The sequence below is a fragment of the Dasypus novemcinctus genome, chromosome X, assembly GCF_030445035.2.
Source record: "Dasypus novemcinctus isolate mDasNov1 chromosome X, mDasNov1.1.hap2, whole genome shotgun sequence".
NCBI classification, from domain to species: Eukaryota; Metazoa; Chordata; class Mammalia; order Cingulata; family Dasypodidae; genus Dasypus; species Dasypus novemcinctus.
Window position 1 is genome coordinate 58,497,287 of NC_080704.1, and position 24,622 is coordinate 58,521,908.

Here is a 24,622-nt window from a genome sequence, read left to right on the forward strand (position 1 = left end):
AACCATCCTTTTGAGACTGCAAATGAACCTAAGGAGGAAGATGGGGCAGCAGACAGAGGAGGAAGTGTGGATGAAGGAGGATGATTTTTTGTCTAATAAAAATAGTTAAGATGGAGAAACTTAGTCATATATATAGGATAAAGGGCCAATAGAAAGGGAAAATATAAGTTCTGGTAGTACAGAGCAAAGATACAGCAGCAAAATGAATGACAGGCTAAGTGGAAGGCTCATGAATAAGAAGATAATTTTGCATCAGCAGACAGGCTGTCCTTACATCCACTCAAACTATGCCACTCCACCTATCTGAATTCCTTTCCTCTTATCACGGTTTATTCAAATTCTATGCACCCTTTAGCTCAAATGCTACCTTCTTTATGAAGTCTTAATCAATCTATTCTGAAGTGATCTTTCTTTCTCTTGAACTCTAACAGCAAATTACTGTTTGGATAATCGATTTGACAATCACGTACCACCCTGTGAAGTCTTCACTGCTCTCTTTAAAAATTATTGCTGAGGGAGGGGGCAAGATGGCGGCTGAGTGAACATCCCTGTTAGAGTCTTCTGCAGGGAATCGGCTGGGTGGCGTTGGAGACTCTTTGGGACCGGATTGTTTCGGGATTTTTGCTGGTCCGGAGGTGTCTGGACATCGATTTGGAGGGAAGGTAACAGAGAGGATTCGTCTGTGAAATATACACGGAGATCCCAGCTACCTGCAGAGGATTCCCTTCTTGGGTAGGAGGAGACGAGGCATCTAGCCCCGCTCAGTGGGGCTGAGCCAGGCCGGGCCGGGCCGCGGTAGCGTTTGGAGCCGGGCGGGGCCGGTGCAGGCCCCGGCTGCGGGCCGCGGTAGCGCTTGGAGCCGGGCGGGGCCGGTGCAGGCCCCGGCGGCGGGCCGCGGTAGCGCTTGGAGCCGGGCGGGGCCGGTGCAGGCCCCGGCGGCGGGCCGCGGTAGCGCTTGGAGCCGGGCGGGGCCGGTGCAGGCCCCGGCGGCGGGCCGCGGTAGCGCTTGGAGCCGGGCGGGGCCGGTGCAGGCCCCGGCGGCGGGCCGCGGTAGCGCTTGGAGCCGGGCGGGGCCGGTGCAGGCCCCGGCTGCGGGCAGCGGTAGCGCTTGGAGCCGGGCGGGGCCGGTGCAGGCCCCGGCTGCGGGCCGCGGTAGCGCTTGGAGCCGGGCGGGGCCGGTGCAGGCCCCGGCTGCGGGCCGCGGTAGCGCTTGGAGCCGGGCGGGGCCGGTTCAGGCCCCGGCTGCGGGCCGCGGTAGCGTTTGGAGCCGGGCGGGCCCGGGTCAGGCCGCGGCGGGTACGGAGCCGGGCAGGGCCGGTCCAGGCCGCGGTGGCGGGAGGTGGATGCCGGAGCCGGCTGGGCCGCTGTAGCGAGCGGAGCTGGGCGGAGCCAGGCCAGGCCAAGGCGGCGTGAGGAGCCGGGCAGAGCCGGTCCAAGCCTCCGCGGCGGGCGGAGCCGGGCCTGCGGAGGGGTTTCTGGTTTTTTTTGTTTTTTTTTTTTTTGTTTGTTTGTTTGTTTGTTTGTTTTTTTAATTTTACTTAAATTTTTTTTTTTTTTTTTTTTTTTTTGAGCATCTGCAGTACTGGGGAGTTCGTGGGCCCTGGGCGGCCTATTGGGGGTTTGTGGGAAGGGAGGTGCTTGCAGACCCATTTGGGCAGACAGACGGGGGGGTTTTAGGGCAAAGCGGGGGGAAGTTGTTGTTTTAGATAGTGTTGCAATTGTGACACGTGTGTACCTGTATCTCTCTTCTCCCTATCCGTTCCCCACCGTTTGCCCATCCTCTTTTTCTTTCTTCATTTCTTCTTGCCTTTCTTTTTTCTCTATTATAATTAGTTTGTTTTTTTTTTTTTTGTTTTTTTTCGGTTTTCTCTTTCCCTCTTGTCCCTCATCTTCCACTTATTTTTACTTTAATTCAAGTATACAATAGGTGCTACAGGGAACACCTCACATTTGCTGGGTTTTCCCATCCTCCACTGCCTCATTTCTGTGTGAACTGATTTAGGCTACCTACACTATCCCCCTTCCCCTGCATCTTGATATCCACTATCATCTACTGTCTCTCCTATATTCCACCCCCCACCTCCCGTTCTTTGATCCACAAAGTGTCTAACTCTTAATTTCTAATACCTTTGTTCTGTTTTCTGTCTATTATCCACTCTTGAAACTATTACCTTTCTTTTCTTTTTCCCTCTCTCATGAAAACAATAGCTGTGTAGTTCATACCATATTCCTCCCAAATTCAGTCATCAACTTCATAAAAGGTACTCTACCTACAGCTATAACTCTATACAATCTACATGAATCTAACCTCCATCCTTCCAGATCTCATATTCCTGCTTTATTAACATACATCACCAATACAACTTTACACTTTTCCCTTGCTTACACAATTGCCTTTCCCCAACACTAATACTTTCCTCTAAAGTGAACTTAACCAACAACAAGTAACTAGAATAAGAAGATAAAAGTGACAAAGAGAAGATATAACACCTGTGCAAAAATAACAACTAATTAACCTCCAAGAGCAGACAAAGAAGCTAAGGAACTGATTAAATTCGTCAAAATAAAGAGATGACCAGAAAGCAACAAAAATCTACGAACCAAACCAATAATCAGGAAAACATGGCTGAATCCAATCAACAAACCAATAATCACGAAGGGGAGCAAAACCTGGCACAAGCAATGAAAGATCTCAGAACATTTATCACCGACAAAATTGATGCAGTAATGAAAGAGGTTAACAACATGAAGACATCACTTGGAGGGGAAATTGCAGACATACGCAAAAACATAACAGATATGATGGGAATGAACACCACAGTTCAAGAAATCAAAAATACACTTGCAGCAAATATCAGCAGACTAGAAGAGACAGAGCAGAGAATTAGTGATGTGGAAGACAGTACATCAGAAATCAAACAGATAGTAGAAGGGGTCAATAAGAAGATAGAAAAAATCCAATTAGGATTTAGGGACCTGAATGACAATGCAAAACGCTCAAACATACGTATTATAGGCATTCCAGAAGGTGAAGAGAAGGGAAAGGGGTCAGAAAGAGTGTTGCAGGAAATAATGACTGAAAACTTCCCAAATCTACTGAAAGAGACAGATGTACATATCCAAGAAGCACAGCGCACTCCACAAGTCATAAACCCCAACAGGCCCACCCCAAGACATATACTTGTCAAATTATCCAATGCTCAAGACAAAGAGAAGATCCTAAAAGCAGCAAGAGAAAAGAAAACCATCACATACAAGGGAAGCTCAATTAGATTAAGTGCTGATTTTTCTTCTGAAACCATGGAGGCAAGAAGACAGTGGTATGATATAGTCAAGGTACTAAAGGAAAAAAATTTCCAACCAAGAATACTCTATCCAGCTAAACTAGCATTCAAACATGATGGAGAGTTCAAAATATTCGCAGACAAATAGAAACTGAAAGAGTATACCAACAAGAAACCTCCCCTTCAAGAAATTCTAAAGGGAGTTCTGCAGGAAGAAAGGAAAAAACAGGAAAGGCAAAGTTGGAGGAGAGTATAAGACCAACAACAACAACAAAAAAGACAAAAAAAAATATACAAACAAAATATGACAAACACAAATCCAATCAAAATATGGCTAACACAAATAATTCCTTGATAGTAATAACACTGAATGTCAATGGATTAAACTCACCTATCAAAAGATTCAGACTGGGACACTGGATAAGGAAATATGACCCATCCATATGCTGTCTACAAGAGACACATCTTAGACCCAGAGACGCATGGAGATTGAAAGTGAAAGGCTGGAAAACAATCATACAAGCTAACAATAACCAAAAAAAGGCAGGAGTAGCTATATTAATATCAGACAAAATAGACTTTAAATGTGAAACAATTGTGAGAGACAAAGAAGGATACTACATTTTAGTCAAAGGGAAAATCTGTCAAGAAGATCGAACAATCATAAATATCTATGCCCCTAACAAGGGTGCCTCTAAATACGTCAGGCAAACGCTGGAAAAACTAAGTGAAAGAATAGATACATCTACAATTATAGTGGGGGATTTTAATACACCACTATCAACTCTGGACAGAACATCTCAAAAGAGAATCACCAAAGACACAAAACATCTGAATAGTATATTAGAGGAGCTCGATCTAATAGACATATATAGATCGCTACACCCAAACACAGCAGGATATACATTTTTCTCAAGCGCACATGGATCATTCTCCAAGATAGATCATATGCTAGGCCACAAAGAAAGGCTGAACGAATTCAGAAAGATTGAAATCATACAAAACATTATCTCTGACCACAGTGGAGTCAAGCTGGAGATTTGCAAGGGAAAGAAGCCCAGATTTCACACCACGATTTGGAAATTAAACAACACACTCTTAGAAAAACAGTGGGTCAAAGAGGAAATCTCAAAAGAAATCAATGACTACCTTGAAACAAATGATAATGATAACACAACATACCAAAATTTATGGGATGCAGCAAAAGCAGTACTGAGAGGGAAGTTTATAGCCATAAATTCATATATCAAAAAAGAAGAAAGAGCAAAAATTGAAGAACTAACTGCACATTTGAAGGAATTAGAAAAACAACAACAAAGTAACCCAACAGGAAGAAGAAGGAAGGAAATAACAAAGATAAGAGCAGAACTAAATGAAATAGAAAATAAGAAAGCACTTGAACAGATAAACAAGACCAAGAGCTGGTTTTTTGAGAAGATTAACAAAATTGACAAACCTTTAGCAACACTAACAAAGAAAAAAAGAGAGAAGATGCAAATACACAAAATAAGAAATGAGAAAGGCGATATCACCACTGACCCCACAGAAATAAAGACTATCATAAGAGGATATTTTGAAAAACTATATTCCAACAAAAATGACAATCTAGAGGAAATGGACAAATTCCTAGAAACACATAAACAGCCCATATTGACAAAAGAAGAAATTGATGATCTTAACAAACCAATCACAAGCAGAGAGATAGAATCAGTTATTAAGAAGAGCCCAGGGCCAGATGGCTTCACAGGTGAATTCTATAAAACATTCCGGAAAGAACTGACACCAATCCTGCTGAAACTATTCCAAACCATCGAAACAGAAAGAACATTACCCAACTCCTTCTATGATGCCAACATTACCCTAGTACCAAAGCCAAACAAAGACATCACAAGAAAGGAAAATTACAGACCAATTTCTCTAATGAACCTAGACGCAAAAATACTTAACAAAATACTTGCTAATCGTATTCAACAACACATTAAACGAATTATACACCACGACCAAGTGGGATTCATCCCAGGTATGCAAGGATGGTTCAACATAAGAAAATCAATCAACGTAATACACCATATAAACAGATTGAAGGAAAAAAATCACATGATTATATCTATTGATGCAGAAAAAGCATTTGACAAAATACAGCACCCTTTCTTGATAAAAACACTCCAAATGATTGGAATACAAGGAAATTTTTGAACATGATAAAGAGTATATATGAAAAACCTAAAGCCAATATTGTTTACAATGGAGAAATCCTAGACTCCTTCCCTCTAAACTCAGGAACAAGACAAGGATGCCCACTGTCTCCGCTCCTATTTAACATTGTCTTAGAAGTACTTGCTCGAGCACTGAGGCAAGAACCAGAAATAAAAGGCATTCAAATTGGAAAGGAAGAAGTCAAAATTTCATTATTTGCAGATGACATGATCCTATACATAGAAAACCCTGAGAGATCTACAACGAAGATTCTAGAACTCATAAATGAGTTTAGTAAAGTCGCAGGTTATAAGATCAATGCGCAAAAATCAGTAGCATTTCTGTACACCAATAATGAGCAAGATCAGGAGGAAATCAAGAAACAAATACCATTCACAATAGTAAATAAAAAAATCAAATACTTAGGAATAAATTTAACTAAAGAGGTAAAGAACTTATACACTGAGAACTATACAAGATTGTTCAAGGAAATCAAAGAAGACCTAAATAAATGGAAGACTATTCCTTGTTCATGGATAGGAAGACTGAACATTATTAAGATGTCTATCCTACCAAAATTGATCTACACATTCAATGCAATCCCAATAAAAATCAATGCAGCCTTCTTTAAGGAACTAGAAAAACTAACTATGAAATTTATTTGGAAAGGAAAGAGACCCCGAATAGCCAAAGACATACTGAAAAAGAAAAACGAAATTGGAGGAATCACACTACCTGACTTCAAAACATACTATAAAGCTACGGTGGTGAAAACAGCATGGTATTGGCATAAGGAGAGACATATAGACCAATGGAATCGAATTGAAAGCTCTGATATAGAACCTCACATATACAACCACATAATATTCGATAAAGCCACCAAACCCTCTCAACTGGGAGAGAGTGGCCTATTCAACAAATGGTGTCTGGAGAACTGGATAGCCATATGTAGAAGAATGAAAGAGGATTACCATCTCACACCTTATACAAAGATCAACTCAAGATGGATCAAAGACCTAAATATAAGAGCCAAGACCATAAAAACCTTAGAAAGCAGTGTAGGGAAACATCTACAGGACCTTGTAATAGGTAATGGATTTATGAATATCTCACCAAAAGCACGAGCAGCAAAAGAACTAATAGATAAATGGGACTTCCTCAAAATTAAAGCCTTCTGCACCTCAAAGGGGTTTGTCAAGAAAGTAAAAAGGGAGCCCACACAGTGGGAGAAAATATTTGGCAATCATATATCTGATAAGAAACTTATAACTTGCATATATAAAGAACTCCTACATCTTGAAAATAAAAAGATAAACAATCCATTTAAAAAATGGGAAAAAGACTTAAACAGACACTTCTCCGAAGAAGAAATACAAATGGCAAGAAAGCACATGAAAAAATGCTCCAAATCTCTAGCTATCAGGGAAATGCAAATCAAAACCACAATGAGATACCATCTTACACCCATAAGATTGGCAGCTATGAAAAAAACAGAAGAATACAAGTGCTGGAGAGGATGTGAAGGAAGGGGAACACTCATCCACTGCTGGTGGGAATGCAGAAGGATCCAACCATTCTGGAGAACAGTATGGCGGTTTCTCAAACAACTAGCCATAGATTTGCCATATGACCCAGCAATACCACTGCTGGGAATATACCCAGCAGAACTGAAAACAAGAACACAAACCAATATATGTACACCAATGTTCATAGCAGCATTGTTCACTATTGCCAAAAGTTGGAATCAACCCAAATGCCCATCAACAGACGAGTGGATCAATAAAATGTGGCATATACACACAATGGAATACTACTCGGCTGTAAGAACAAACACACTACAAACACATGTGATAACATGGATGAATCTTGAGAACCTTATGTGGAGTGAAGCAACCCAGACATTGAAGGACAAATACTACATGACCTCAATGATATGAAATAAACAAGCTGCCCTAGATAGCAAGAGACTGAACGATAGGCTTGCAGGAAATCGGAGGGTGGAGGAAGGATATGAGCCGATGTCTGCAGGGGTGGAATTTAAGACGAGATGGTGGTAAGTATGAACACAAAGAAGAGATAAAAGGGGGGCAAGGGGTTGCCTTTGCTTGGGGCTTTGCGGGTTTGAGGGTGGCTGGGGAGGGACGGGTGGGTAACGTTGCCCAAAAGTGGGGGGAGGGAGGGGTAGCATACGAACCAGGAGAGGGTCAGGTGTTGGTGGAGAGTAAAATGCCGAGAAAATCATATCAAAATATAATAAAGAGGGTTACCTGTTTAGAATGCTCGGAGGGGAGGGTCTGATGCAGGACGGGCTCCTGGGGAATGTCTAAATGCTCATTCTGCCAGAGTGGGTGACACCATGGGGTAGAAACCCAAGTAGTGAGAGTGGGGGTGGACCCACATCCTGGGGAGGACTAATGCCATCCAATAGAGGGAACTGTATCCCTCGAGAGAAAGGGTGGCTCCCAGGGCATTGGGGCAGTTGAGCAAGTTAGGCCCTGAACACTATTCCATCTATCTCTGGAAGTGGCTCCTCAGGAAACGGAGGTTGGCTATCACTGAGGGCACTAAGGTGGAAGGGAAAATGGACGTTAAATGTGTGGAACCAAAGTAAATGGGGGGTAAGAGAGGAGTTTCTTGAGAGTACACAAGGATGGATATAAAACATGTAATATTACACCATAACATATAGGAGATGACAGACTGATAATGTAAACCATAATGTAAAACATAGGATAACTAAAAATGTAAAGAACTGTGTATCCTAAAGTATGCACCATAATGTAAATACAGATGTCACCTTGTTAGAAAGCTAATGTCTCAGACTCTGTACATCACTTTAAGTAAATATGATATGAATAGGGCGTAAGAGTATCACTGTGGAAGGGAAAAGGTTTTCTGGTGGATGTGTGGGAGTGCTGTATATTATATATATACATTGCTGTGGTCTAGGACTCCTGTGAAGAAAAGCTGAATAATTAGGGGGGGGGGGGGAAATAGGATGTGGAATTTTTTCAAGTCAACATTCTTTATCTAAGTTCTTTATCTAACTTTATCCAAGTTCTTTATCTATCCTTTAAACTCATCGCTATATGCCATTCCCTAGTAAGGGACCATGACATTATATTGGGCTTCAAATTTCGGGGAGTTCTGGATCACAGAGTGTTTCAACAATGGCAATGGAGGGATACTGGTATGGGATACCAATGACAGATGATATATGACTGACAGGGAGCTGTACAGAACATATGTCCAGGGTGCATGGTAATGTTTGGATATACTCATAGTGGCAACAATTAAAAACCACAGTAGGGGGGGTACTGGGTTCCCGGCCAGTGGTGCTCTGTCGTGGTCCCTAGGGGAGCAGCGACAGTCTCCCAGGTACAGTGGTGGGGACCGGGAGGGAGTGAGGGTTCAACAGTGAGCCCCTGATACTAATGACTATGCTTGTGAGCTGATAAACCCAAAATAATAACAAGGCCTAGAGCAACTTTGTGCCTGGGAATTCCCTTCTGTCAGCCTTCATGTTACTCAAATGTGGCCAGTCTCGAAGCCAAACTCAGCATGTAAATGCAATGCCTTCCCCCCAGCGTGGGACATGACACCCGGGGATGAGCCTCCCTGGCAACGAGGGACCACTATCAACTACCAACTGATGATGCAACTGGAAAATGACCTTATATGGAAGGTTCAATGCGGATCAGCAGAATATCCATGTCTACATAAAATACCATGACTTTAAAATGCTGTTTGACCTAAAGTAAGGGGGAAATGGAAAGGAGAAATGAGTTTATATGGCTACGAGTTTCTAAAAAAGAGTCTGGAGGCTGGCAGAAGGATTGCCCTCATGCACAACTGAGCAGAGTCAGAGAGACAGATAAAGCAGATACAACCCCCAGATATTGGTTCCTTTGAGGGCTAAAGAGACCCATGGGAGTTATGGTCATGGCCGATGGGGTTAACTACCAGGGCAGATGGCCCCTCTTTGGAAATGGTGTTTATGTGTGATGAATCTGGACTCAGATGGGATCTCCCTTCATAAGACTTTCATGCTAATGTGCTGGAGGTGCAGTTAATGTTGGGGTTTAAGATATATTTAGGGGATTTGAATCTCTGGACTGACAATGTGATAGCCAGATCCTGAGCCTCAACAGACTCCAGCACCTACAATCTGATTTATTGGACTTACCACACTCAGCTAAGATGGAGGTGAAGAAGGACAACCACCACACCATGGAGCCTAGAGTGATTACAACTGAAAATGGGAGGATTGCATCCAGCATCCAGGTGGAATCTGAGCCTCCTCTTGACATAAAGGTGCAATGGACACAACCAATCCAGTGTCCACATAGAAGAGGTGGCATTGGATTGGGAAAAGTGGACATAATGGACAAAGGGTATGGGGAAAGGCAGGAAGAGATGAGAGGTGGAGGCGTCTTAGGGACATGGAGCTGCCCTGGATGGTGCTTCAGAGGTAATCACCGGACATTGTAAATCCTCACAGGGCCTACATGATGGAATAGAGGAGAGTATGGGCCATGATGTGAACCAATGTATATGAGGTGCAGAGGTGCCCAAAGATGTACTTACCAAATCCAATGGATGTGTCATGATGATGGGAACGAGTGTTGTTGGGGGGTGGGGGGAGAGGGGGGGTGGGGGGGTGGGGTTGAATGGGACCTCACATATATATTTTTAATGTAATATTATTACAAAGTCAATAAAAAATAAAAAAATTAAAAAAATAAAAAATAAATAAAAATAAAAATTATTGCTGATCAACAAGTCCCATGTGTGTTAGACTATATACTCTTAAAGGGTAGTTTGCCACAGTCCCCTGATTGCCTAGCATGACTGGTAGTAGGATCTTTTTAAATATTCTTTAATATATGATTAATCAGTGGCCATCTGTTATGAAGCAGGAGGTTTAAAATTGCTGTTTTGATAGATCATTAATGTATATTGAGTCATTTAGTCGTCTCAATAGAAGAGAAGGAAACTGAGTCTTGCAAAGATAAAATAAGTTTATTCAAGGTGACATGGCTAGCATGGGGTAGTACCAGGATTTGAACCAAAGGCCCTTTCTCCTATGCAATTCTGCTTGAGTTGTCTGCAAAATTGTGTTCACGTGCACACCTCTTTCCTTGATGATACTGACAAAGACATGACTCTACCGAGAGTTTACTAAAACCAAGTGGTTCAGCAGCCTCTACATCTTAAAGCAGATCTTCTTGTCTCTTACCTTTTGACAATCAGCTTTAGAATCCGGAAGGAGCCCTTGATGAGGATAAGGGCCTCTTGACGGGAGCCATACAATGGAGTGCCATTGATGTTCACCAGCTCATCACCAGTCTTCATCTTCTGGGACAAGGCTGCCTTGCCTCCATCTTCGATCTGTGTTGCAGAAAACAAAATAGAAAGTAGGTGGTGAGGTGACTCCAACTCCAAAATTTTACTTCCTGACTCTTTCCTACCTCTGAGCCACAGGTAGTATTGGGGCATGGCTCCAGGCAGCTATTGGGCACAGCTAATGAACTGAGCAAAAGCCATTATTTAGTAAAGGCAAAGCTGAACAAGCCCTTGAGGAGGAAGGTAACAGAAATAATGCAGCCCCTGCCCTAGTGGAATGAACAGTCCATCTGAGGACACATGCACTTCTAAATAAGAAAATGGTCCTTGGAAGGAACCATACAGCACTGGCTAAAGTAGAAGCATGGCATAGCAGAAGCATAGACATTAGAGCCAGAAGAGAGAGGTTATAGCAAAATGACCTTGGACAAGTCCTTTCTTATCTTGGGCATCTACGTGTATTAATTATACTGTATGTGCAATGTGGATAACAGGAATACCTAACTCATAGGGTTGTTAATATATAAAGTGTCTGTGAGCTGTAAGTCCCCAATAAATGTGAGCTCTGATTATTATAACAAAGGAGAGGGATGAATCTGAACATCTTGAAAGTGAGTTCCAGTTCAACATTCTGTGAATAAAATTGCAAATTCAAAAGATATTAACTATATACAAACAAAGTAATGTTCATTTATCTATTGTATCTTTAACGAATTCCTAGCATGGTGTTTCTGTTGTCTGGCACACAGTGGGCACTCACCAAAAGCTCAGAAAATGTGTGTTTACTATTCCACCAGCCTACAGAATTTCCACTGACCAGGACAATCTTGGCAAGAAGGTAGCCAGGCTAATGGCATTGGAAGACAGAAATAATAGCTATTTTGGCAGGCAAAAGAAAAGAAAAGCAGAATGTCTCAACGGTCCTTGCTTATGGCTAAAATTTTTATGTAACATTCCTTCTACCACTAAGTTAAGTTCTACCATCCATGGTAAAAAGGAGTCAACGATTCTTTAATTCATTCCCTAAATTTTAGTGAGTTTCCATTATGTGCAGGAGAATATGCTACATGGTAGAGATACAGAAATGAACAAGGTATTTATACATAGCTCCCAGCCTCAGATGCACATCACAGTGTAAAGGTCATATGATTCCTGAGAGAGTCCTGCAAAGAGAGGTCTAACTCACCATGTCATTAACAGGATTTTTTTAAAACTGTTTTTTAATTAGAGAAGTTGTAAGCTTACAAAACAGTCATGCATAATGTTCAGAACTTTCATACACCACCCCGTCACCAACAGCTTACATTGTGGAACATTTTTTTTTTTTACACATTATAAAAGAACATGATCAAACTATTATCACTAACTATGGTCCATAGCATACACTTGGTATATTTTTTTCATACATCCTCTATTATTAACACTATGTACTAGTATTGTACATTTGTTACAGTTCATGAGAGAACACTTTCATATTGGTACTGTTAACCACATTCCATCTTCCACCACATGGTTCACTGTGTTAATACAGTTCCATGTATAACACAGTACTGTGTTATACATTCTATCCAAAGTGTACATACACTCAGTGGCTCTCACCTTCATCACTGAGTTGTGCAGCCATTGCCTCAGTAAATCTTTGAACGTTTTCCTTAGTCCAAAATAAAAAAATCCCATACCCCCCTATTATTGACCCTTAGTGTTGATATAGTACCTTCTTTGACATTGATGCAAGAATATTACAATATTGCCATTAACTATAGTCCATAAGTTACATTAATTGTATTTTTGCCATGCATACCATATTCTTACCACCTTATAATACTGAAGTACCATTTTCTAGTTCATAGAAGAACATTCTTGTATTTGTACTATTAGCCATAATCTTCATCCATCTCCAAGTTCACTATGTCATTCAGTCTCTAGATTATTCTCTAGTTTTCTTTCAAATGACATTTAAATCCCTAGACTATCCTTTTCAGCCATAATTCCATTTATAAACCAGCCTTGTTAGTTATACTCACTAATGTGTTATCATCATTTCTATCCATTCCCCCAATCTTACAGTCAAGCTAATTAAAAAATTTACATACATTATGCATCAGTGTCCCTTCTCAGTCCTCGTCCTATCTTCTAGAAACCTATAGTCTAGGTTTTAACTCCATGTGTTTATTCTTCAGATTAGTTCAAGTGGTTTTTTGGGAGGAAGCAAGGTTAGCATGATTAAAACAATTTAATCTTTAGGGAAAAGCAGATTCTAAATTGTCTCCTAAGGGATGGCTTTCACTGTCAGTATTTTTACACTTACCTCTACTCTTGTCCCACTCTTTCTCTAACTTTCATAGTATCCCCCTAATCCATCCTCACACCATGGAAGTTAGAATATTGCTGAGCTTTGGGTTGGCTAGTTCAACTGCAATTTGACATATGAGACCTTCTGAATGCAGAGAAAAATGTTAATTCAGGATTTTAGAAACTCCATCAAATTAATTGGAATTCTTAGCTAAATCACAGACTGTTATTAAATCTATTGCTGTTAACCCAACTTTTTAAAAAATTGACCTTTGTCTGACAAATCATAGATTAGCAAGTGGCAGTGAATCTATATATATTTGTTCTAGTATCTGGGTCACTACCCAAGAAAAAACAAGTCAGTATTGGTAAATGGGGAACAACTTTTAGCAAATTAATTAGAATTATACTATTTTTCCATTGTTGTTATCATTATTGCTTCACAGTCACTACTACCTGATGCCAAAAAAAAAACGGGGGCTGGAAGACAAAAAGAAAAGTGCTGTACTTAAATTTCAGAAGTTCTATTTGAATAACTCATTACTTTGACATCCATGGAAGGCGCCAGCATCAGGCAGGACTTTCAAAACCTATTAGCCATTTGAAGGGGCTTCCTTAGGCTAACAAAGAACCACAACCGGGTGTCTAACTAATGAATGCTAATAGTTTCCCTGTTAATGCATGTTAGTCATAATTCACTCTACCCATGTTTCTTTTATTTATACAATTCAATTATCCATAGTCCTGTTACGTATAGCAATGGATTGATATTAAGTATCACTTTGGGTTAATTAAGAGCACCACTACTTCAACAAGGTCTGTTTATTCTAGACCAGAAGATGAAAGGAGGCAACCTTTTAAACCAGGAGTTCTTAGACTTTTTGTTCCACATACCCCTTTTCCAATCAGGTGAAATGAATATTTCTGTAATTTATTTATTGCATACATTCATAAGTGAAGGAAATGTTAGATTTCAGTTAGATGTTGAGAAAGTAAAAATAATAAGTTGATTTTTTCCAATTCAAGCATACAGACCCCTGGTTAAAAACCCCTGTTTTAAACTAAAATGTTTAATGCTTCAGCAAAAGCTCAGGCATTCTCTACTGCCACTTCAGCTATCACTATCTGAATCCTTCCAAGGAATCTTTCTTGGAATACATTCTCAGGTTGACTTTTTATTTCCCCTTTTCAGTTCCATGTCCCTTCTTAGTCATTAGCAGCATCCCCTTCAGGGAAGTTATGTTGAATGTAATAATACCACATTAGCTCAAGTCTGAGGATTCTTGGACAACAAACCAGCAAATTATGGGTACCTGGCACAATCCCAGAATTCAGATGGGTCCACTTCAGGAAAAGAGACTCCATTTGGTTGAAGATCAATCACTTGGACTATACCCAAAACTAGCCCATTTTCAGTCCTACGGCACTTATTGAGTATTCAACTGACTCCTTCTTATTCCTCCTGACCTTTTTTCCTCGTATTGCTTACTAATCGTTATCCATCACCATTCACCTCCAGATTCCTGGGTTCCAACCTGTCTTCCATTTATTGTTTGGCTGCTTACAGCCAGTTCTTTAGGTCAATGCCTCAACCCCACATTTGTTTATATAGAAGACAAAGTAGATGTCCATGTTTCTAGCAAGGGAAAAGAACTAAAAGGAAGGAAGAAAGCGAAGAAGATGTACATACTCTTCTACAAAAAATCTGGCTTTCTCCTTCCCTCTGTCCACTCATAACTCTGACTTCAGCTCAGAAAAGGTGTGAGTTAATAGACTTGCTGAGATTAACATGGCTCACTTGAAGGGACTGTAGATCATCATTTGATGCTGTCCATTCTGTTAAAGTTTGTCGACTTTCCAGCCTTTCCTAAATCAGAACTTCTAGGTGGCTTTATCATTTCATTTGAAGTGTTTAAGTTCTCAAATTAGCCCTAGATACACTGGAATGTCAGTATAAATACACACTACAAAATCCATTGTAAACAATGGTTCACTTACATGTCATTTTGGATTATCCAAGTGATCTCTCAGCTAGAAGTAAGTGGCTTAAGTAACAGAAAATTAAGTGCATAGAGACCATTTAACCAAAAGCCCTGGTGTCTGGATAGCTGGGAAGAGATGATTGGCCTTAGTCAAGTCTCTTCCCCTCTTGTGGTCTCTTTTACACTTACTGGTAAAACATGATGGCCTGACTAGATGATCTCTGAGGATCCCTGCAGTTCTGACATTCAGTGACCTGTAAACAGTTAGCAAAGTCATGCATTATACTTCTGCTGACACAAATAATGCCAACCTTTTGCCACTTTGTCCTTTGCCTTTACACATGGTTCACTCCTTCAAAATTAACTAATTAACATCCATTTCTTAATTCCCTGTGGCTTTAGCCATTGTTGAAGAGCAGTTCAACAAAGCTGGAATACTTAGTAAGGAATAATTAGGACACTAAGAGAAAGGTTCCTGAATCCTCTTTCTGTGCTGATAAACTGGTGATTTCGAAATTTTTGATGATTCTCCAGTGAATCATGAAGTGTTCTGATAGCTGTCAACAAAATGCACATTGGTCACTTGAGAGTAAAGACAAAGAAAAAGTGACTTAATGATACTTGTTTTTAAGTATCTTTTATTTAATCAGACAGTAGCATATACTAGCTTGGGTCCTTTGAATAAACTGAAATGAGAAAATGAAGGGAAGAAATATTAAATCAGATTTTTCTTGGAAAAAAATTCATTCAGCAGGAAAACACCATCTGCAACAATAACTGACATATACTGAATGCCTATTATAGTAATGTAAGAGCCACACTATAAATCAATGATACAATTGTGAATTCCTCTCCTTGCTACAAGAAATTTATTGGAAAAAATAGACCTCAACTGAAACTTTATTGGCCAGTTTTATGACTTTCTGGCCAAATTACCAGCCCATTGACTATATTTGTCCATAGACTAAGAAAGCAGACAGCATAGTTCTTGAAATTGATATCTTTTTTTTTTTTTTACAAATAGACAATCTCACCCACAAGATAGTAGTTTTAATTCTTTAAAATAAAATATCCTCTGAATGTCTTTTTAGTACCTTTTGAAAGACGTTCAGATTTTTAGCAACTCTTAACATCCCTGTTTAGCAATTTTTTCTTTTCTGGGAAATCACTAGAGAGAAACTGTATGGATGGGCAAAAGCTGGCTTTGGGAAGTTTAATTACTAGAAAGGAGGATCATCAAAGAAAATACAATTTATTACTTATTCTGGAATTTATTTTGAAATATTGAAAAGACCACAGACTGGGGTTTATTTATTTCCAGTATTCCCTCTCTCCCCTATTGGTGTACCTTAGAATCTGATCACTGGGAGAGGGGTAATCATGGTACTCTGGAGAGAGACAATAAAGATTTTAAACCTTTCAATCTTCTTGCCATTGCTTTCAACACTCTGCTCTTAGGTTGTAGACCCACTGGCTGCTCTAACTTGTCTCTCTAAGCAACTTATTTCCTTAAAAATCCCTCTCAACTTTTCAAAATAGTTTAGACTAGAAAAACAAGAAACTCTTCTGCTTCTAATTTCATCCCCCTCCTACCTCAACCCTGCTCCCCAAGAGGCAAAACAGAAAACAAAAATGTATCTCTTAAACAAATGAGAATTCAAACACAACAACCAATTAATAAAAGTAAGTGGGCCTGGTTCAAAGCAGTAATCCCCATAGGGCAATAGAGTAAAAGGTTAACCACTAAGGGAGCAATTGTTCTTGACTGGTGCCAGCTAAGAAGCAGATTTCCAAATCCTACAAGGAGCTGCCCCAGAGTGCAAAGCTCTCTGGATCAGACCCAAGGGCTCTTTCACCTTGGGCCAATAGAACTATGCTTTACTCCACAGCATGACCTATCCCTACAGAGTGCTCCTTCCTCCCCAGTTGCTTAATCAACATCTAGTTTAGTAATCCTTACAATAAAGGCCCTCTAAACTCCAAATCATTAAATTTCTCTGGGGAAAGCCCAAGTTGAATTCCAAGCATCTTTGCCAAAACTCAGTCAGCCTATAGCCAAGCTCAGCTCTAGGAATTTGGTAATGAGAAAAGGGAAGGGAGTCAAAAGCTACATATGCAACATCGTCAACCAAAGGGAAGTCTGTCTTTGTTTCTCACCAAGTTGAATCGTCCTGCTAGCCAGGTAAGGGCAGACAACACCATGCAAGAGTAAACACAGGTTTTCTACATTATTAGCCAGTCTGCTCATTGGATCCTGTTTACAGTTTGTCAACTCAAACCATCTCTTTGCATTGAAGACTTCTGCTACCATTAATGTTATTAGTGTTTGTCACAAATATTAATCGTTGATAGTTCAGAACCATAGCCTCCAAAGTGGGGTGCCTATATTCCAGGCAGTGTACAAAGTGATTCACTAGAAAGGGGGATATTGGAAGTCCTGTTTATTATTTATTTTTTAATCAAACTTTATTAATATTTAATATTGGTGGTAGTAAATTATATCACACACAAATGAAATTATGTATATTGGGAGCACATGTTCAAAAATTTTTGCTGATGTAAAGTTTTACTAAAATATCTGGGGCTCAATCATAACATAATGAAAGGACCAAAACCAAAAAAAAACTTTTAGAAGAAAATACAGGAGAACGTCTTTGTGACCCTGAGGTGACCAACGATTTCCTGGGCAGGATGCAAAAAGAAATAACCACAAACAAAATATATATAATTTCATCAAAATAAAAATATCCTATGTTCATCAGATGCATTATTAAAAACCGAGAAGGCAAGCCACAAACTGGAAAAAATATTCATAGTACTAATAAAGGACTTATATCCAGAATATAAAAAGAAATCTTAAAAACCAGTAAGAAAAAGACCAAAAAACAATGAACAATTTACAAAAAATCTGAGCAGGCACATTAAAAAAGATAGCTAAAGAGTCAATAAGCATATGAAAAGGGGCTCAATGTTATTTCTCATCAAGGCAGTGCAATTTAAAATCACAGTGAAAGAGTACCACTCATTCACCAGAAAGCCCCAAATTTAAAAGTCTGAGGGGAATGGGTGCAGCTCAGTAGTTAATTGCCTGCTTCCCATGTCCTGGGTTCAATCCCCGGTACCTCCTTTAAAAAAGTCTGAAAATGTTAAGCATTGATAAGGATGTACAACAATTTGAGCTTTCTTACATTGTTGTTGGAGTATAAAATTGTACAACCATTTTGGAAATATGGACACCTATTTTCTGAACCAGCAATTCCACTTCTAGATATCCCCTAAGAAAAGAAGTGCATATGTCCCCCAAAAGACTTGCATACCTTTGTTCACAGCATCTTTATTAATAATAGACAAAAACTGGGAACAACTCATATACATCCATCAAAATACACACATATGCGCATGAACATAATTTTCTGAAGGTGCTGGAAATGTTCTACATATTGATCTAGGTGCTAATTATGTGGGAAAACACATATCCCAAAATTCATTGAGTCTTGTGCATTTTAATGTGTGTAAATTATTCCTTAATTTAAGAAAGTATTTTAAAAAGTAAAGACCTCTAGACTATGCAGATACTTCTGAAGTAGGGACCAAGGCTCAGACAATATTTTCACATACTCATAGTTTTAATCAAGGCAAAAAGTTTCACTTAAAGGATAGTCCTTCATAATAGGAACCAGTTTATGGATTTGCCCACTGTTTCTCTCTGCTTTGAGACAGTCATAATGCCCCTCTATGGTGAATGATGTCAGTAAGGAAATGAAGACCTACACTTCATTTTTGTCACTGGCCAGATGGCAAGGGTGAAAACATTTTTATTCTACTACCAACCAATTTCTATCCTGTTGTATCATCAAAAGAGAAACAATACCTCTTCCAAAGTTGAAGCCCATCTACTGCTGTCTCTCTTGTCTATCCCAGATATGTCTCTTTTGCATGGCTCTCAGAATCCAAAACACCCATCCCTAGCAGCAAAACTTGCAGGCCAGGTCATTGCCACACATACAACCAGCTCTTATTCAGGCATCACTGCTGTCCAATTATTAGATTACCCATGTGTTTTGACTGCCTAATAAGCTATGAAATTCAGTGGTATAGGTGATCAAGGAACCTGGTAAAGCTGATATGGCAGAGAGAGGTGGAGAATAGAAGGAATGGGGTAGAAGAAACTTGCAGGTAGGCTATGGTAAACTTTGCTCCTTATGCCTAGAAGAAGTTGTCAGCAACAGAGTTCAGTATACTAAACCATCATATAAGCTTCCTTATATAGTGTTTAAAGGTCTAGGACAAACCAGCAAATCCAGAATGCCCTCTAGAATTAAGGGCACTCTGTGTGCAAACCAGTGGACAAGCTTAGGTGACTGAAAAGACAAGAGTTTTTCATACCACCTAATATAAAAATGCTTTAAATAGGACATATCAATTCATTGGCATTTATGAAAAATACATTAATGCTTGTAAGAAATACCCAAATTACAAGAATGGGCATTAAATTCCACTGGATTACTAGGAAGAGATGGAAATAATTTTACTTGGATTAATATAATCTCTCTTTCCCCAGTATCAACCCATTGTTGATATTGAAACTATTCTTCAAGTTTACCAAAAATGTCTTTTTAACTTCCCAGTTGATTGTGAACATGTTAGATACAGTTTTCAACCCCAAGATGATGTGATTAAATCTGGAATCTGAAACATCTCAAAGCTAGGTTTACTCAATAACTTTTTGCTGATTCCCTGAAACCATTTATTTATAACCCATTATGCAAAAAGCCAAAGACAGTTTCCAAAGAGTGCACATATTCAACATTAGTCATTTCTGACTGGAAAAATACCAAGAGACTAACTTCCTTCAGGGAAAGGACCAAAGGCCACCTCTGGAAATCACTAGGTCTGCTCTGCTGCCTGGAAACCCCTTGTTCAACTTACCAGGAACCCATGTGCCCTGTACCAGATGTGAATGAAGGGATAGAGGGCTTGCTTTCAATTTTCCACAATTGGGGTCCCTGCCTTCCACATCTGGAGCCCTGTTTGCCTCCAGGGCCCTTTTCTCCAGTAGTAAGTTTATTCTCTGGTCTTCACTTAGCCCTCTAAGAGCTGGTGAGAATGGAAAAGAGGTATTTAACACCCACCCATTCTTTTGCATAATTGTCATCAAAGCAAACACACAGAAATAACCTACCAAGGCATAAGTATATGTTGCAAAGGCAATAACAATAACCTTATTTACTGACTAGTGTAGGATAGATATAACTTTAAATTAAACTAGCACACTTGCTGGTGCTTTCACATAGTGCTGCAAATCTGGGAACAAGTGAGCCAATCCCACTGTTCTGTTCAATGCTGTCCTGGTCATATGGCAGCTGAGATATGATGCACCATCTCTTTCTCACTCAGCAAGATGTGTCAAATAACATAGAACAAAACTGAGTTTCCACAAGTGAAAAAGAGAGAGAGAAAAAAATGCACCCAACTGTTTATATGTATTTTTTTCCTGCTATATGCATTCTTTTTTTGTCTTTATTTTTTAATATTACATTCAAAAAATATGAGGTCCCCATATACCCCCCACCCCCATCACCCCACTCCTCCCCCCATAGCAACAATCTCCTCCATCATCATGAGACATTCATTGCATTTGGTAAACTATCTCCCTTAGCAAATGCCAGAATTATTTTGAAAAGAAAATGAAGAGGAAAAATCATGGGCATTTGAGTTCAAGGCTTTGAGAATTGATAAGAGTAAAGCAATGAAGAAGTCATTAGTTTTGGTTTCACCTTGCTTTTCAGTTTAAGGCTGGATAAAAAGAGGGAGGCCAGATCTTTAGCTCAAGTGCCTACTTACTCCCACTCCTCACATTTAAACAAGAGGCTCCTTCTCCTGTAATGGTTGACCCCTTCGGATAGCAGACTCCATAAATCTTGCCATTGAGGGTATCCCTCATAGCCAAGTTCACTCGTGTGTTTTTATTCCACCCTAAAACTCTCCAGCTCTCTTTACTCCTTCTGTGTACACTCTCCCTCTTCCACTACCACCTTTCTCTCACAGGCATTTGAGCTTGTTTTCTCTACCTCAACCTCTAGTCCCTCTCCCAGGTTTTCAATGGGCAAACTTCAAGCAGCCCTATCATTAACATCTGACACTCATACTCACTAATTAAATCAGACAGCAAGATCAAGGAATGATTCTTAGAGTATAAATATATCAGAAGCCATACACAATATGGCCATGTCTTCCTTTATGACCTAATTTTCTACCTTCCATCCCCCACACAACCCCCACTTCAGTTGTAATGGACTTTCTGTTTCTCAAAGTTCAAATCCATTTCTACCTCAGGGCCTTTGCACTTGCTGTTCTCTCAGCTGAGAACATTCTATTCTAGATACTTATGTAGCTCTTTTTCATCATTTAAGAATCAGCTCAAATGCAGAGAGGCCTTCCCTGAGTGGAGCAGTTTGGTATTACTTATGAATTCCAAAAATAGATATTGGATCATATTTGTAAACTGGTCTGTTCCTCTGGGTATATTAGATTGTATTAAATTCAGAGGTTTCACATTTACTTGATGAAATAATGATTAAGGCTTTGACTGGGCCACATCAGTAGGACCATGAGTCCCTGCCTCCTTGGTGGGCATGGACTCACAGAGAAAAGACATGGCAGAGGAGAGAGTTTGAGTTTTTTGATGCTGGAGCCCCAGGCAGAAACACACAGAGAAGCAGGTACGTGAGGAAAGAGAGAAGGCTGCAGTAGACACGGCAGAGACCCCGGGAAGAGGGATAAACCATTTGCCTGATAGTTTGCAGCTGCAGAGACCAGAGTCCTGAGCAGCTGAGCCTGGTTAGAAACGAGCCCCAGGAGACACACGAGACTCTAGCCAGCCTACAGTTGATATTGGAAGAAGCTGGGCCCATGGAGCCTTAAGAGGAAGAAGGAAGGCTGAACCCCCATAGACATTGCCCACAATCTTGCTCCAACATGTGGCCAATGACTTTGGGTGAGAAAGTACCTCTTATGGCACCTTGAGTTGGACTCTTTAGGGCCTTGTGACTGTAAGCTTCTACCCCACATAAATACCCTTTATAAAAGCCAACAGATTTCTGGTACTTTGCATCAGCACCCGTTTGGCTGACTAATATACTGACCATCAGTATAGATTTCTTCTCTTTCCCCCACCCCTCAGCGCCCCGCCCCCCCACTGCCCATCATGCTCTTATTTTCTTCATAGCATTTACCACCATTTTTCATTATCTTGTTTATTTCTGTATATGTTTTCTTTCTTTCAGGATACTTACTTTACAGTGGGTGAGACAGAATATTGTCTTTTACAGCTCTATCACTGGCACCTAAGGAAAATAAATGTCTGACAAATATTAGGTGCTCAATAAATATTGGTTGACATTAAAATTAGAAGGGACATCAGGATATCACCCCATTCATTTTATTGATTCTGAACAAGTAACATTATTTTTCCTTTTCTGCACAGAAACTGATGTTCAGGGATATTAAGTGACTTGCCCATGGTGGAGCATCTATTAGGTTTAAGCTGTTTTTTTCTGCAAGATTGTGACAAAACCTTTTTGTTTTCTATGGATGTATTACCATTCCTTATCCTTAACTAGCAATGCAGAACTTTCTACTTAAAGGGGCACTTTAAGTACCTAAGCCTTTTAAAAAGCAGTGTTATTACTGGCTAAGAATATTGTAGAATAATTATCCTTTGAGCTAAATATCTCCAGTTTGTTGTGATTGTCCAGAGGCGAATGTTAGGCTCTTAGTTTTGTGGGAGGAATAATGCCTTTAAGGAAACTTAGGTGTATGGCAACAATACCTTGGATCCAGATATGATTATCCTTAGTTTTTTAACTTTCTCAGCCTTAGAAAGATAATTTAAAACACACATGCCCTCACAAACAGACCTTGAGCACTGAGAGATTTAACTACTCCCAGCATCTGGGAATTCAAAGTAACATGTACTCTACTTTGCTGTGTATAGATATTACAACAGGCCTTTTCAGTCTACCATCCCTGAAAATTTTTAAAGCAAATCCAGGGGGTGGGCATAAACCAGCTAATATGATTTAGTGCTGAATCAATTCCCTCATACCCTTTTAAAGGTGTGTTTGGGGGGGAGCGTGACCCTCACCAATGTCTGAATGAGAATTAGCCCAACCCAATTTCATGTAACTATAGTTTCTTCCTTAAAGGACATTTGTTCAGTGTTTAATTCAGTGCAACTTAGCATTTATGCCTTTGTGAGGCTTTCTTATAAACAAATTCACAAATCAGAAAAAAAATATCTTAAGTCAGGTTCCCTGACTTGGGGGTTAGAAAATATGGCCACCAAGACATAACTAAAGAAAGTTTAAATATCTCCACTGTGCATTCAGCACTAATGGACAATAAGTGATAACAAAGACTTATGAGGTCTGATTCAGATTACTGTGGCTGCTGTGAATTATATGGAATTATAACAGAGTTTAATGGTTCTCTGGCAATTTGCCTTGGTCCAGGGCCAAGGCAGCTAATGCTTCAATCAAAATGTTCTTCCCGCCCCCACCCCAAGGCAATTTCTGTTTCTAAGTCTTGAGTGTATCTGTTGATGAAGCCTTCAATGGCAACCTCATACAAATGTCAAAGGCTTTTCCCCCTTTTTCTCCTTCTCTTCCTTCTTCTTTATAGCTGTGTACATTAACTACTCCTTTGATTTTGCAGAGACAAACTGCCTTGCTAGAATTCATGAAGAGATGAACTTTTAAGTTTCGATTATAGAGGAGGAGCCAACAGTGAGAAAATGAGAACACAACAAATATCAGTTGGCCCTATCCCTTTCTTCTGCATTGCCTTCAGCTATAGCCATTTTGCCCTAACCACCATGGACCCTGGGCAGTATGACCTAAAATGGTATGCCCTCCCACAACAAGCAGATCAGGAATGCACCTCACCAAAGTTAGGTAATGCACCTGACAAAGAGAATCTCTGCATAGGCCTTCTCTTGCTCTCCTCTTTTTAGGAACCCAAATAGCCGAGGCTGGAATTCTGCCACAGATTGCTGGTATCGCTTTCACTAAATTGGTACAGTGAATAACAGCCAAGTGCACACACACACAAAAAAAGGCCAGAAAAGTACTCTGCAAGCTTGCAACAAAACCCTCTACAATTTTGAAGCACAATCATCCTATGAATATTCTGCGCCCAATGTTTCTCATTAATCCCTTTTCACTCCTGTTCCCCCAACCCCTCCTAAAACTTCATGTGGAACTTCAGCACTAGCAGCTCCCGCACTTTGGCTAAGGTGATTCTGAGACCTTTTGCCCAGCTGATTCCAAAGTCACATTTATTGGCTATGCTAGGGGAAAACCTCATTTTAAGAAACAAGTTGCCACAGAACCAGCAGGAGGGAAGGTTAGAAACCACAGGATTCCTACTCTGCTCTGATTGCCACTAACTCATTTCAGCTGCTAAGGGGAGGCCCTGTTGGGGGAGTTAGGAAAGGAAATGGGTTCCATGTACAGTCCACTT

At 40.1% G+C, this 24,622-nt stretch overlaps 1 protein-coding gene across 2 annotated transcripts in view; it reads right to left on the minus strand.

Annotated features, from left to right (window-relative positions):
- Window positions 1-24,622, minus strand: part of SHROOM4 (shroom family member 4) — a 346,941-nt gene that overhangs the window by 169,980 nt on the left and 152,339 nt on the right. For both annotated transcript variants that reach the window (XR_011647902.1, XM_058291632.2), the window contains exon 2: window positions 10,720-10,871. Coding sequence is in view for 1 of the 2 variants with exons in the window: in XM_058291632.2 (XP_058147615.1) it covers window positions 10,720-10,871 (152 nt within the window). In the remaining variant the exon portion in view is untranslated. The remainder of the gene's footprint in view (window positions 1-10,719; window positions 10,872-24,622) is intronic.